Raw genomic sequence first — 13,935 nt, 5'->3', positions numbered from 1 at the left:
AGGCCCTAGATACTATCTCCTGCTCCACACACAGACTGCTTGATTACCTTCTACGTTCATTCAAGTCAGGTCTGAAGATCAACCCAGTAAGAGTTCATCTCATTGCAATTAGCACTTATCAGTATGTAGAAGGCAGATCCATCTCTGTACTGCCTTTGGTTACCTAGTTTATACAAGGCTTGCTTCACTTGAAGCTTTTCATCAGGTCTATAGCCATGTCTTGAAATTTCAACATAGTTCTGTCCCAGTTGATGAACACTTTTTCAGCCACTGAGCTTCTATGATCTGAAATACCCGATCTGGAAGGTAATATTTGTGGCAACAGTAATTTTAGCACACAGGGTCAGTGAGTTCCAGGCTCTAGTTATTTATTTTATTTTATTTTAAAATTTATAGCCTGCCTATCTACAATGCAAGGCTGGTTACAAATAAACACCCATAAAATCAAAATGCATAATTAATGAGCAATATCAGTCAAAAAACTATAAAATTACATAAAAATCAAAAGAACAAGATCCATAAAATAAGAGGCAAAACATAAAACAGTAATAAAACAAGAACCAAATCATAAAACATGATTAATACAAATATACATTTACATGCCAACTCTCTGCTTAAAAATAAAAGAATCATTACTATTAACAAAAGGAGACAATGAAATTAAGTATTAAATGGGATAACCTCACTAAAGGCACTGCTAGCATCATAATCAGTTTCTATCCCTGATAACACTGCAATAAATAGAATCTGCAAATTAAACCTGCTTAAATGCTTGTTGAAATAAGTACGCCTTCAGTACTTTCCAAAATCTTGTTATGGAGATTTTTGCTTTAATCTCTTCAAATAGCTTATTAAATAAGTACCGTATTTTTCGCTCCATAAGACACACCTGACGATAAGACGCACCTAGGGTTCAGAGGGGGAAAATTGAAAAAAAAAAAAACATTGTGCTAAACCGGCTCTGTCCCTGGGCGTCTGTGCATCTTATGGAGCAAATTAGGGGAGTGCATAACATTTTTTTTCTCCCCATTTTGTTTTCGGGTCTGAGGAGGGCCATTTCGGTCCATTCCCCAGATCAGAAAACTTTTGTCTTTCTAATTCTATGGGAACCCCCCCCCCCCCCCCAAAAAAAAACAAAAACAAACCAAAAACCCATCCCAACCCTTTAAATTAACAACCCCCACCCTCCTGCCCCCCCCCCCCCCAAGTCCTGCCAAATTAATTAAATCCCCCACCCTCCTGACCCCTTCCCAAGATCTTCCAAATTAATTTACTACAAACCCCCACCCTCTTGACCCCTCCTCCCCTAAAGACCTGCCAAAAGTCCCTGGTGGTCCAGCGGGGGTCCAGGAGCGGTCTGGGAGCGATCTCCTGGACTTGGGCCGTCTGCTGCCAGCAATCAAAATGGCGCCGACGGCCCTTTGGCCTTACTATGTCACTGGGGTCGACCAATGCCAGCGGTAGCCCCTGTGAGGGCAAAGGGCCGTCGGCGCCATTTTGATTACTGGCAGCCGACGGCCCAAGTCCAGGAGATCGCTCCTGGACCCCCGCTGGACCACCAGGGACTTATGGCAGGTCTTGGGGGAGTCAGGAGGGTTGGGGGATTGTAGTAAATTAATTTGGAAGGTCTGGGGGGGGTCAGGAGGAGGCGGGGGTTTTGTTAGATTTTTAACTTTTTTTTTATATTCGCTCCATAAGACGCACAGACATTTTCCCCCCACTTTTGGGAGAAAAAAAGTGTCTCTTATGGAGCGAAAAATACGGTAGTTACAAACACATACAATAAACATTCTCTTGATTCAACAAGTCGCACTTGTCAAACTGAGGGTACTTCTAATAATAACTGGGAGGAGGATTTAAAGGTGTGAGTGGGTTGATAAATCTTTAGAATTGAATTAAAGTTAACAGGAGCCAAGCCATGAATAACTTTAAACCCAAATAAAATTATTTTAAACTTGACTCTCCACATAATGGGTAACCAATGTAAATATGCCAAATAGGAGTCATTTTCACGAAGGCTTGCTGCATTCTGTATAGACTGAAGAGCTCTCATAGTGGATTGAGGCAAACCCAAAATACAGTGAATTGCAATAATCAAAGGCAGAAATTAACAACACATGCAAAACAGTGTGCAAATCAGATTAGTCTATAAAGGGCTTAAGAAATCTAAGCAAAGTTTGAAGAAAAAGAATGTACAGTATTCTGAATTTGCGGCTTAAACAACAGATCTGAGACCTTTATAATGCCCAAATTATGGACATATCTGGAAATCTTAATATCTTATCCACCTTCTACCAAGTTCATCATGATAGGACGGTTTTGCACACCCATCCTAAATTTCTGCTTTAAATTCCATCTTAACCAGTCAGTTGTCCTTACATTTTTTCCCAAACCACATGTCCACCAAGGTGAACAAGCCCTTCACAGGTTTGGACTGCAAGAGAGCTTTGGCCTTCTACCTGGAGCAGACTGAAGCCCTAGAAAGTTAACCCAGTTTTTAGTTTCTTTTGATAACAAACTAGAAATTGCTGTTTCCAAACATACTTTATCCAATTGACTCGCAGATTGCTTCTCCTTCTGTTATGCCCAGGCGGTACTGAATCTGGTGAGCCATTTCAAGGCTCACTCTGCCCAAACTATGACGGTTTCAGTGTCTCACTTAAGATCAGTCTCAATGGAGGACACACATTCACATCTCACTACTGTTTGGACTGGGACTCTCAATGCAACAAGTTTGGCCAGTCTGTCCTGAGGAATCTGTTTGAGGTGTAGAACCAAACTCTTTTCCCTCCTAGGGCCCATTGTTTTTGTTCCAGGCTGCCTTTCATAAATAAGATATAAAATGGAAAAGAGATTTATTGCCAACAAAAATAGTCACTTGTGCCTGTTGACATTTTGTTGTTGTTTTTCCCTCTTTTTTCAAGGCAGTCTGTAGCTAGGGATCTCTCACATGTGAGGATTGCCATCCTGCTTGACCTTGGAGAAAGCAGAGTTGCTTATCTGTAACAGCTGTTCTTCGAGGACCAGTAGGATGTCGTTTCTCACGATACCCGCCTCCCTTATCTAGGAGTTGGCAGCTCCTTCTAATGCTAAAGGACAAGACTGAAGGGGTACAGTGAGGTGTACATTCATAGTTCTAGAAACTTTGGCAGAGCTTCATCGTATGATGTCACCTACATGTAAAGACTGGCATCCTGCTGTCCTCTGAGAACATCTGTTCTCTGTACGTACCAGGATCAGTCCAGACAGTGGGTTATGTCCCCCAGTCCAGCAGATGGAGTCAGAACAGACTTCGAGGGGGCGTAATCATATATACCAGCACCCCCTCTGCAGGAGTTCAGTATCTTCTGACTCCAGCAGATGAGAGTAGGGGAATCTGTGCTTCCCCAGTTTTGACAGGAATTTTGCTTTGCTGTTTCTGTGTTCTCCTTCTTTAGCTTTTCTTTAGCTTCTCTTTGCTATTTTGGATCAAGTTTTTGTTTAAAAAAAAAAAAAAGTCTCAATTTTTAGGGAGGCGTGGCTTCTTTCTCTGCCTCTTTCTTCTTTCACTTTGGTCTCCCGCCGGGGGTAAGTTTTACTATGTTTTTGCCATGGTAATTTTTTCTTTCAGCATTTCCTTTTTGCGTTTGTAGTTTTTTTTTTTTCTTTCAGCTTCTTCTCACCTGTGCTTCATGGAAGCCGGTGGTGCCGGCCTCTCCGCGACGGTTTTTCCCCGGCGGCCAGACTCGAGTTCATCGAGGGTTCCTGGGCTGGGAGGGAGGACTCTCCCGAGCGGGTAGTGTCGGCCACACGGGCCCCCCCGCAGCATTTTGGGGAATTTGAACCGGCGGTTTGTGCGGGCAGCCAGGGCCCCCCCGCGGCAGATCCGAATGTTTTCGGGCCCCCCCCCCCAGGCTTATTTTGCGCAGTTTTAGGCAGTTGCTATGCTGCGTCCGGAGCGCTGCTCTGCCTGCGGCGAGCCTGGTTCGCGCATTTCGAGGGAGGGAATCTGCGCGCGATGCCTTCCCGGGGGGGACTGCGAGGTGCCTTCCCAGGGGGGGAAGGCACCTCGCAGTCCCTCAGTGTTTCCACCTCCTCCTCAGCTATGCCCGGGCGGCGCGGGCCGGCCACGTCCCCGATTTTGGCGGGAACGGCGGCCATGTTAATTTCTCAGCGCGCAGTGTTTGCTCAGTCAGCGCAGGGGGAAGAGGATCCTAGTGATCTCTCCCCACCGGTTTTGGCGCCGGTCTCAGATTTGCAGGCACCGGAGCCCTCGGAGGGCTCTCTCCACGGGGTCCCCCCCCGATTAGGCCGGGGTTTTCCCCGGAGTTTATTTTATTAATGCACACTGCTTATTTGCAAGCCTTGGCAGCTCCCGGAGGGATGCCCAAGGGCCCTTCCCCCGCAAAGATCCCTCGGCTCTCGGTTATGCCGCAGGCCCCCCCTGCACCGGTGAGTTCGGGTGTGGGGGCACTTCCAGGGCCCGCCTGAGTTCGTCTAGCTCCTGGGGCGGGGGAGGCGATCCCAGTTCTGGGGGGTGATCCCCCTGAACCGGAACCGGGACAGACGGACGGCCCGCCGGAGGAGGATGACCCACGGGCGCTCCGCATATTCCAGAGAGACGAGCTGATCGATCTTATTCCTCAGATCCTCCTTGAGTTGGACCTGGACCCGCCACCGGACCCTCCAGCGCCAGTAGCGCCGGCCGTTGTCACGTCCTCCAAGAAAGGTGACCCAGTCCTGGCGGCACTTCGACCACGGGCCCGGGCCTTTCCCGTCCATGAGTCTTTTCTGCAGCTTCTGATCGGGGAATGGGATACCCCGGAGGCTTCACTGAAGGTCAGTCGAGCCATGGAGAAGTTGTATCCTCTTCCCGAAGATTTCTTGGAGCTCAAGTTCCCAAAGGTGGATTCCGCGGTGTCTGCAGTTACAAAGAGGACAACTATTCCGGTGACGGGCGGAACGGCTCTTCGGGATACTCAGGACCGCAAGTTGGAAGTCTTTCTCAAGCGGGTTTTTGAGGTTTCCGGCCTGGGAATGCGGGCAGTGATGTGCAGCTCGCTCGCCCAGCGGGCTAGTCTTCGCTGGGTGCAACAACTTCTCACCTCTCAAGACCTGCCCCCTGAAGAAGCTGCCCAGGCGGACCGGCTAGAAGCGGCCATTGCGTACAGGGCGGATGCCTTGTACGATCTCTTTCGAGTGCTGGCAAGATCCATGGTTTCAGTGGTGGCGGCACGGCGTCTGCTGTGGCTCCGTAACTGGGCAGCTGATACCTCTTCCAAGACGAGTCTAGGCTCTCTACCTTTCCGGGGCAAGTTCCTCTTCGGGGATGATTTGGATCAGATTATCAAGTCCCTGGGGGAAAACACAGTTCACAGTCTCCCCGAGGACAGATACCGGCCTTCCAGGGCTTTTGCGTCGACCCGGACCAGGGCCAGGGCTCAGCGAAGCTACAGGCAAGTGGGGCCTCGGACTCCCGCCTCCCGGTCGCAGTCTTGGCCGCGTTCCTTTCGTGGCCGCAGGCCTGGGCGGGGCGGGGTCGGGGAACCCCCCTTCTAAGTCCGCCCAATGATGCCAACCTCGCTCACTCCTCCGCTCCCAGGATTGGAGGCTGGCTGGCAAATTTTTACGAGGAGTGGGCACAGATCACCGCGGACCAGTGGGTGCTGGATACCATAAAGCACGGCTACGCCTTGGAATTTGCCCGCCCCCCGCGGGGAAGGTTCATTTTTTCCCCCTGTGGCTCCGACGTCAAGCGGATAGCGGTGCAGCAAACTCTGGACAGACTGCGGGCCATAGGGGCCATTTCCCCCGTCCCCTTAGATGAGGTGGGCTTGGGCCATTATTTAATCTACTTCGTGGTGCCCAAGAAGGACGGCTCCTTCCGGCCTATCCTGGACCTCAAGGAGGTCAACAAGTCCCTGCGGGTGGTCCGATTCCGCATGGAAACGCTCCGGTCGGTAATTGCGGCAGTGCATCAAGGGGAGTTTCTCGCCTCCCTGGATTTGACGGAGGCATACCTGCACATACCCATCCTCCCGGACCACCGGCGTTTCCTCCGCTTCAAGATCCTGGACCAACATTTTCAATTCAAGGCGCTTCCGTTCGGGTTGGCGACAGCTCCCCGAACCTTCACCAAGATCATGGTGGTTGTGGCGGCGACCCTACGGAAGGAGGGCGTTCTGGTTCACCCTTACCTAGACGATTGGCTCATTCGGGCGAAGTCCTTCAGCCACGGACAGGCTTCGGTAACCCGGGTCATCCAGGTGCTTCATTCCCTGGGTTGGTTTGTGAACTTCTCCAAGAGCTCTCTCGTCCCTGCTCAGCGCTTGGACTTCCTGGGGGCAAGGTTCGACACGCGTCAGGGCAAGGTGTTTCTACGTCCGGACAAGGCACAATCCCTGCGAGACCACGTATGGCGATTCTCTGCGTTACCAGAACCCACATCCTGGGACTATCTGCAGCTCCTGGGAGTGATGGCCTCCACCATCGACCTCGTACCCTGGGCGTTTGCGCACCTGAGGCCGTTACAGGCGGCGCTTCTGTCTCATTGGAAACCAGTCTCACAGGATTATCAGGTAATACTACCCCTTCCGCAGACTGCCAGGAACAGTCTGAGTTGGTGGTTGGACCCTCAGAACCTGGCCCGCGGGGTATCCCTCGAGGTTCCCCATTGGGTAGTGGTCACCACAGATGCCAGCCTTGTCGGCTGGGGAGCCGTCTGCGATCGAAGCGCCACGCAAGGGACGTGGTCCGAGTTGGAGGCGAGTTGGTCCATCAACCGTCTGGAGACCAGAGCGGTCCGCCTAGCGTTGCAGCATTTTCTCCCGCTCCTTCAGAACAGGGAGGTCCAGATTCTCTCGGACAACGCTACCACCATGGCGTACATCAACCGACAGGGAGGAACGCGGAGCAGGCACGTGGCGGTCGAAGCGGCTCTCCTGATGCAGTGGGCGGAACGGCACCTAGTCCGACTAGCGGCCTCGCACATTGCCGGAGTAGACAACGTTCAAGCGGATTTCTTGAGTCGTCAACAGTTGGATCCCGGGGAATGGTCCCTCTCCAAAGAAGCGATGCAACTTCTAGTCCACCGGTGGGGGGTCCCACACTTAGATTTGATGGCGACTGCCCTCAACACCAAGGCTCCCCGCTTCTTCAGTCGTCGCAGAGAGCACGGCGCCGAAGGGGTGGATGCCCTGTCCCTCCCGTGGCCGTCCCATCTTCTGCTCTACGTCTTTCCACCGTGGCCACTGGTGGGCAGAATTCTTCGCAGAATAGAAAGCCATCAGGAGATCGTGATATTCGTCGCCCCAGAGTGGACCCGACGACCCTGGTTTGCAGACCTCCTACAGCTGGTGATCGACGGCCCGATAAGACTAGGGCATCTTCCACGACTCCTGCATCAGGGCTCAGTATTTTTCGAGCAGGCAGAACTCTTCTGTCTTGCGGCTTGGCTTTTGAGCGGCGTCGCCTCTGGGGCTTCCCAGAGACGGTAGTTTCCACGCTGCTGCAGGCACGCAAGACTTCGACGTCCGTGGCCTATGTTCGAGTTTGGAAAGTCTTCGAGGTGTGGTGTTCCAACCAGGGCACGCATCCCACGCGGGCTTCCGTGGCCCAGATTCTACAGTTTCTCCAGGATGGAATGGATAAAGGGCTCGCTTATAATTCATTAAGAGTCCAGGTGGCCGCCCTGGGCTCGCTGTTGCAGTGGGGTGGTTCTCTTCTACTTCAACCGGACATCGCACGTTTTCTCCAGGGTGTCAAACATATACGGCCGCCGGTACGGGATCCTTGTCCTTCTTGGAGCCTCAATCTCGTACTTCGCACCCTGTCGGGTCCACCCTTCGAACCACTTCATGGCGCGACACTCAAGGATCTCACGCTTAAGGCTGTGTTCCTCGTGGCCATCTGTTCGGCTCATCGCATTTCGGAACTCCAAGCGTTGTCGTGCAGAGAGCCTTATCTTCGCTTCACGGATTCGGGGGTTTCTCTCCGCACCATTCCTTCCTTCCTACCAAAAGTGGTGTCGTCTTTCCATTTGAATCAGACGGTTGACCTCCCGTCCTTCGCTTCTACGGAGCCGAAATCTCTCCGGCTCTTGGATGTCAAGCGCACGTTGCTCCACTACTTACAAGTTACCAACGAGTTCAGGATGTCCGACCATTTGTTCGTACTTTGGTCTGGGCCCAGGAAGGGTTTTCAAGCCTCAAAGACGACGATTGCTCGCTGGTTGAAGGACGGTATTGCCTCTTCTTATATTGGAGCGGGATGGGTTCCGCCTCGTGGAATCATTGCACATTCTACGCGCTCTCAGGCAGCCTCCTGGGCGGAGATGCGTTCGGTCTCTTCCCAGGAGATCTGTCGAGCAGCAACTTGGAAATCACTGCATACGTTCTCGAGGCACTATCGTTTGCATCTTGCATCTCCAGTGTCTGGTCACTTTGGGGAGCAGGTGCTACGAGCAGGGCTCGCAGGACCCCACCCGACTTAGAGGGCTTGGGTACATCCCACTGTCTGGACTGATCCTGGTACGTACAGGGAAAAGAAAATTATTCCTTACCTGTTAATTTTCGTTCCTGTAGTACCATGGATCAGTCCAGACGCCCACCTCTTTTTGGGTTTTCTTCTAGTCCTGCTTCGCTCTGCTCTGTCCTGTGCTACCACAGTCTTCTGTGTTTTTTACTGCTGTTGTCACAGCTCCTTACAAGTTGGTTGATTTCCTTCCGTTAACAATTGTTGATGTTTCTTAGTTTGTGTTCAGCACATAGTTATGCAAACTTGATCCAGGGGGTTCTTTTTCTAATCGGGCTTTGATATTCTCGATACTGAACTCCTGCAGAGGGGGTGCTGGTATATATGATTACGCTCCCTCGAAGTCTGTTCTGACTCCATCTGCTGGACTGGGGGACATAACCCACTGTCTGGACTGATCCATGGTACTACAGGAACGAAAATTAGCAGGTAAGGAATAATTTTCTTTTAAAGGTAAGCAACTCTGCTTAACACACATACATGCTAAAACAAAATGTGTTACTGTTTGCAACCATACTAGACATAAAATGTATCTTCCTCCTACAGGACTTTTGCTTCCTGCTGTCTACCAGAGCTGGAGGTCTAGGTATAAACTTGGCATCTGCAGACACTGTAGTTATATTTGATTCTGACTGGAATCCACAGAATGATTTGCAGGCACAAGCTAGAGCCCATAGGATTGGACAAAAGAAGCAGGTAATGAGATTTTGGCTTGCGAGATGTGCATATGCAATAAATATATCACTTCAGGAAGTTGTGTACATATTTTTATTTCATGTATTTTTAATATCACTCATAAATGACAGAGACAGTGATTTTAGTCATTTATAATAAATAGAATTGCTAGCTGTAACTGTTTAAAGGCAGAATGTATGAATCTATTACACTCCCCAATAGTCAGATGATGTCAGTCTTAGTGACCTTTGGGCCAGCTACTTCCACCTTTGGCAGTCCTTCCTGTTCCAGTCTTCAAGGAGGGAAGGGCTGCACTTCAGCAACACCCAGAGTTGCTTGCTGTGGAGCAGTAGATTGGGAGCTCATTCTTGAGACTCGTTCCCCCCTGTAGTGCTTAGCCTTACAGCCAGGGGGCTTCATTTGGGATCTGCGTCTGTGCATGTGTGCTATGAATAAACTCCCCCAAACCCATTTTGGATGGCTTAGTCTCTATTTTCTGCAGTCTCTCCTCCTGTGTTTTTTTTGTCCCCCCTCTTTCCCTTAGTCGAGTGTTTGAATTAAAAAAAAAAAAAAGTCAGAAAAGGTTCTACAGTCTTTGAATGGCTGCTTCTTAAATTTGGGGGGCTGTGGAGGCTGTGCTGGACTGATGCAAATAGTAAGCTGTTATTTATTGTCCTTCAGAATCTAGTGGGTGTTTTGAATCTGAAGGAGATGACGGAACAGGAGCGCAGGCAAACGTCCTTGCTCAGTTCTGAGTTTGCTTTGCATTGGACCTTGCCATGGTAGGGAATATTTTGTAAAATATGTCTAGAGGAGAGGGAGAGAGAGTTGAGTACAAATGCAGTGTTTTGTGGGGGAAGCTGCTGCTGCATGGTTATCAAGTCAGCCGCTTCCTGCCGCCTGGCTCGCTGCCACAGCAGGTTCGGCAGCTATCTTGAATCTGTGGGAACGAGAGAGCTTGAATCAAGGTCATTCTCCCCTAACTCCCATAGCATTGGAAGATTTCTCAGCACCCTTGAAGGAAGCAAGGGCTAGATCCGGGAGAGCTGCAGGCTGATTGTCAGGTTTGCAGTAAGCAATGCCTACATTTGCCTGGTCATCTTTATTGATGGAATATCTGAAATGTCTGCATCAGTTTTTTTGAATGGTTCAGACCACAGCTACAGTAATTACTTCTACCTCCTGCTCACAGGTCTTTCAGGGGGCTGGAAAGAATAGATCTAGGAAACAAGTTGAAGAGGAATTAGAGGATATCCTCTGGGTCTGAGGCTTCCATTGAAGGCCTAGGAAAAGGCCTTAGTGAGAGCGACAGAGAACTTAGAAAGAGAGACAGAGAACTAGAAGAGGGGGAATGTGCCTCCAGAGAGAAGAGTAAGTCCCTCTAATGTTTGTTTGATAAAAAAGAATGGTCTTAACTTTTCAGTCCTTCCAAATATCACCAAGGAAAAATGGAAGAACTGGTGACTTCAAAAGGACTTGATCTCATGGTGGGGTTGGGAAAGCCTCCTAAGTATTTTATCCTTCCTAAATCTATTAGAGAGCTGATTTCTACTGAGTAGGATTTGATGGAGACCAGTTTTAAAGGAGGAAGGGCCATGGCAAGGCTTTAACCTCTGAGTGAGCAGGAGAAGATGAAGGTTCTAAGGTGGATGCTTTGTTTTGTGCTGTTACTGGTACCAGAAATACTACAATTCCAGTAGAAGGGAGTGCTTCCCTTAAGGGTACTCAGGATAAGAAGATTTTGAGGCAGCTCATAAGAATGCTTTTGGTGCCGCCAGTCTTGCTGTCCAAGCTGCTGTGTACATTGGGATAATAGCTTTGACTGGACTTCAGTTGACATGAGTATTAGTAAGAGTTCTATAGAATGTATAGGGACCATTCTAGAGGAGGCAGCATTCTTGGCCGATGCACCTTATGATTTTTTTCAAACTATGGCTAAGAGTATGGCCTCCATTGTGGCAGCAAGATGGCTGTTGTGGCTGCGCAACCAGTCAGTGCACGTTGTCTCTAAGGATCAATTGGTTAAGTTTACTTTTAGAGGAGACTCTCTTTGGAGATGAGTTGGACAAGTTGGTGAAAGTCTTGGGGGAGTCTAATGCTCCTAGGCTACTGGAAGATAAGTCTAAAGGGGCTTCGCCTTCCATTCCTGCTAGAAGCCTCTGTCAGGATACTAGGAGAAAAAAAGAGAGGGGAAAATCTCTGGTCAATCAGCACCCCAGGCCTTATAATAGGTTTCAATCCTTTTGAGCCAATAGAAAAGGTACAAAGGACACCAGCATTGGCATGGCTGCCGGTGCACAAGGTACTCAGTTGAAGACATGGGGTCCCAGCCTTCAGTGCAGGAAATAGGTGCTTGATAGCCTTCTCCCAAAGACTGGACCAGATTATGTCAGATCAATAGGTTCCAGAGGTGGTCAGGGATAGTTATGCCTTAGAATTTTCCTGTCCTGTTTTAGACATATTGATGATTTCTCCTTGTCTTTTCACTCAAAAGAAGGAAGTGGTATGGATTACCCTCAATCAGCTTTGGCTTTTGGGGGGCGGTCCCTGATCCAGCTTCACAAAAGAATCTCGGAAGGTACTCCATTTACTTTATGGTTCCAAAGAAAGAGGTACTTTTTGGCACATTCTGAATCTCAAGCATGTGAGCCAGTCATTTCAAGATGGAAACTTTAAAGTCTGTGATGGTAATGATACAGTAAAGAGAATTCTTGATAACTTTGGATTTGTCTGAGGCTTATCTTTATATTCTGTTAAAAAGGGAGCATCAGTAGTATCTTCGCTTTACAATGCTAAGGCATTTCCAGTTTCAGGCTATGCTTTTCAGGCTAGCTACGGCTCCAAGAACCTTTACCAAGATGATGGTAGTAATAGCAATGGCCCTATTTCAGGAAGGTATCCTAGTCCATCCTTATCTAGACGATTGGTTGATCCAGACAAAATCGGTACAAGAAGGCAAAACTGTGACTGCCAGTGTGTTTCAGTTCCTTCATGAACTAGGATGGGCAATAAATTTTCAGAAAAGCAGATTGGTCCCTTCCCAGATTCTGGAATATCTGGGAGCATTATTCAACACAAAGAAGGGTCGAGCTTATCTGATGAAGGAAAGGATTTTGAAATTGCAGGAACAGGTGAGACTTTTGCTGAGAGCTCAAGTTCCAACAGCCTGGAGACAGGTGCTGGGTTCAACAGCAACAACGATATTGAAGCTAGTGCCATGGGCAAGGGCTCACATGAGACCTTTTCAGAGGGTCTTTCTATCCAGGTGGTCCCCTCAGTCTCAGATTTAGACCAAGGGGTTGGTGTTGCCAAAAGAGGTCAGGTGGAGTTTTGTTCAGTGGCTAGTTTCCAAAAATCTAGAAGGCAGAGTGGATTTGGAATCTCCAACATGGGTTGTGTTGATGATGGATGCTAGTCGTCTTGTTTGGGAACCATCAGAGGCCCAGGTGGTTTGATCATTTGCTTTGAGACAAGATCAATAAGACTAGCGCTCTTGCACTTTGCCTCACTTCTGAACGGGCGAGCAGTAAGGATCTTATCTGACAGTAGTGTCCTATGTTTATTGACAAGGTGAGATCAGGAGTATGCAGGTGGTCCAGGAAGTGGCTCAGTTGATGCAATGGGCAGAAAGACATCTGAAGGCCCTTTTGGCTTATCACATAGGAGTGCAGAATGTGCAGGTGGATTTTCTCACTTGAAATTCCTTTGATCCAGGGGAGTGGTCTCTCTCAAAAGAAGCATTTTCATTGATGGTGGACACATGAGGGGAGCCAGTGATGGACTTGATAACCTCCTACAGGAAAAATTCAATGACCAGTTTCTTCAGCCGGGGTGGATGCCCTGATTCAGAAATGGCCAGAGAAGGGTCATCTATATTTGCTCCCTCCATGGCATTTGATAGGCTGGACATAGCAGAAGATTTCAAGTCATACAAGCTTCGTGATCCTGATAGCTCCAGACTGGCCAAAGTGCTCCTAGTATAAGGATCTAATGTTGATGTTGGATGGGAGTCCAGTGTGGTTCCTGCAATTGAGGGGAGTGTTGGTTAAGGGTCCAGTAGTTCACAGGGATCCATCTCAATTTTGCTTACAGCTTGGCCCTTGAGAGGGCATGTTTAGTTAAGAGGTTACTCCCAGGTGATGGTGAGAACTCTTCTGCGGGTCAGGAAGATGTCTACTTCCTTGGTAAAAGTGAGAATATGGAGGATTTTTGAGGATTGGTTTTCTGGCAGAGGTTTGTCACCTAGGAGAGTCTAGATTCCTTCAGTGTTGGACTTCTCACAAGATGGTTTGAGTCAGAACCTGAGCCTCAATTTTCTAAAGGTGCAGGTAGCGGTGACTGCTTGTTCTTAAGGTCATTTCCATAGTAGATTATTGGCAGCTCATTCTGATGTCTCTGTTCCTTAGAGGAGTTAAACATTCGCTTTCTGGTCTGAGCAGTTCTGGCTTGGAATCTGAACTTGGTATTCAGATTCCTTAACGGTGAGCAATTTGAGCCTTTGAAAAAGGCTTCAGTCATATGTCTCACCCTTAAAGACATGTTTTTAGTCATAATTTTTCTGCAAGAAGCATTTCTGAAATTCAAGCGTTGCCATGCAGAGAGAGCCTTTCTTAACTTTTTCAAAAGGCAGTATTAATCCATACAATGCCTGCCTTCCTTCCAAATATAGTTATGGCTTTTCACCTTAATCAAATGGATTTTTACCAACCTTTCAGAAGGAGACATGAAAGAAAGAGTTTAAACAATTGC

The 13,935-nt window shown here is 48.6% G+C and overlaps 1 protein-coding gene across 4 annotated transcripts in view; it reads left to right on the top strand.

The window, feature by feature from the left end:
- Window positions 1-13,935, top strand: part of LOC115073851 (chromodomain-helicase-DNA-binding protein 1-like) — a 346,258-nt gene that overhangs the window by 164,863 nt on the left and 167,460 nt on the right. For all 4 annotated transcript variants that reach the window (XM_029572735.1, XM_029572754.1, XM_029572763.1 and 1 more), the window contains one exon: window positions 9,058-9,207. In XM_029572735.1, the coding sequence (XP_029428595.1) occupies window positions 9,058-9,207 (150 nt within the window). The remainder of the gene's footprint in view (window positions 1-9,057; window positions 9,208-13,935) is intronic.

This window comes from Rhinatrema bivittatum, chromosome 1, assembly GCF_901001135.1.
Source record: "Rhinatrema bivittatum chromosome 1, aRhiBiv1.1, whole genome shotgun sequence".
NCBI classification, from domain to species: domain Eukaryota; kingdom Metazoa; phylum Chordata; class Amphibia; order Gymnophiona; family Rhinatrematidae; genus Rhinatrema; species Rhinatrema bivittatum.
Note: the sequence above shows the minus strand (reverse complement) of the source record. Positions and strands in the feature narration are given on the sequence as shown.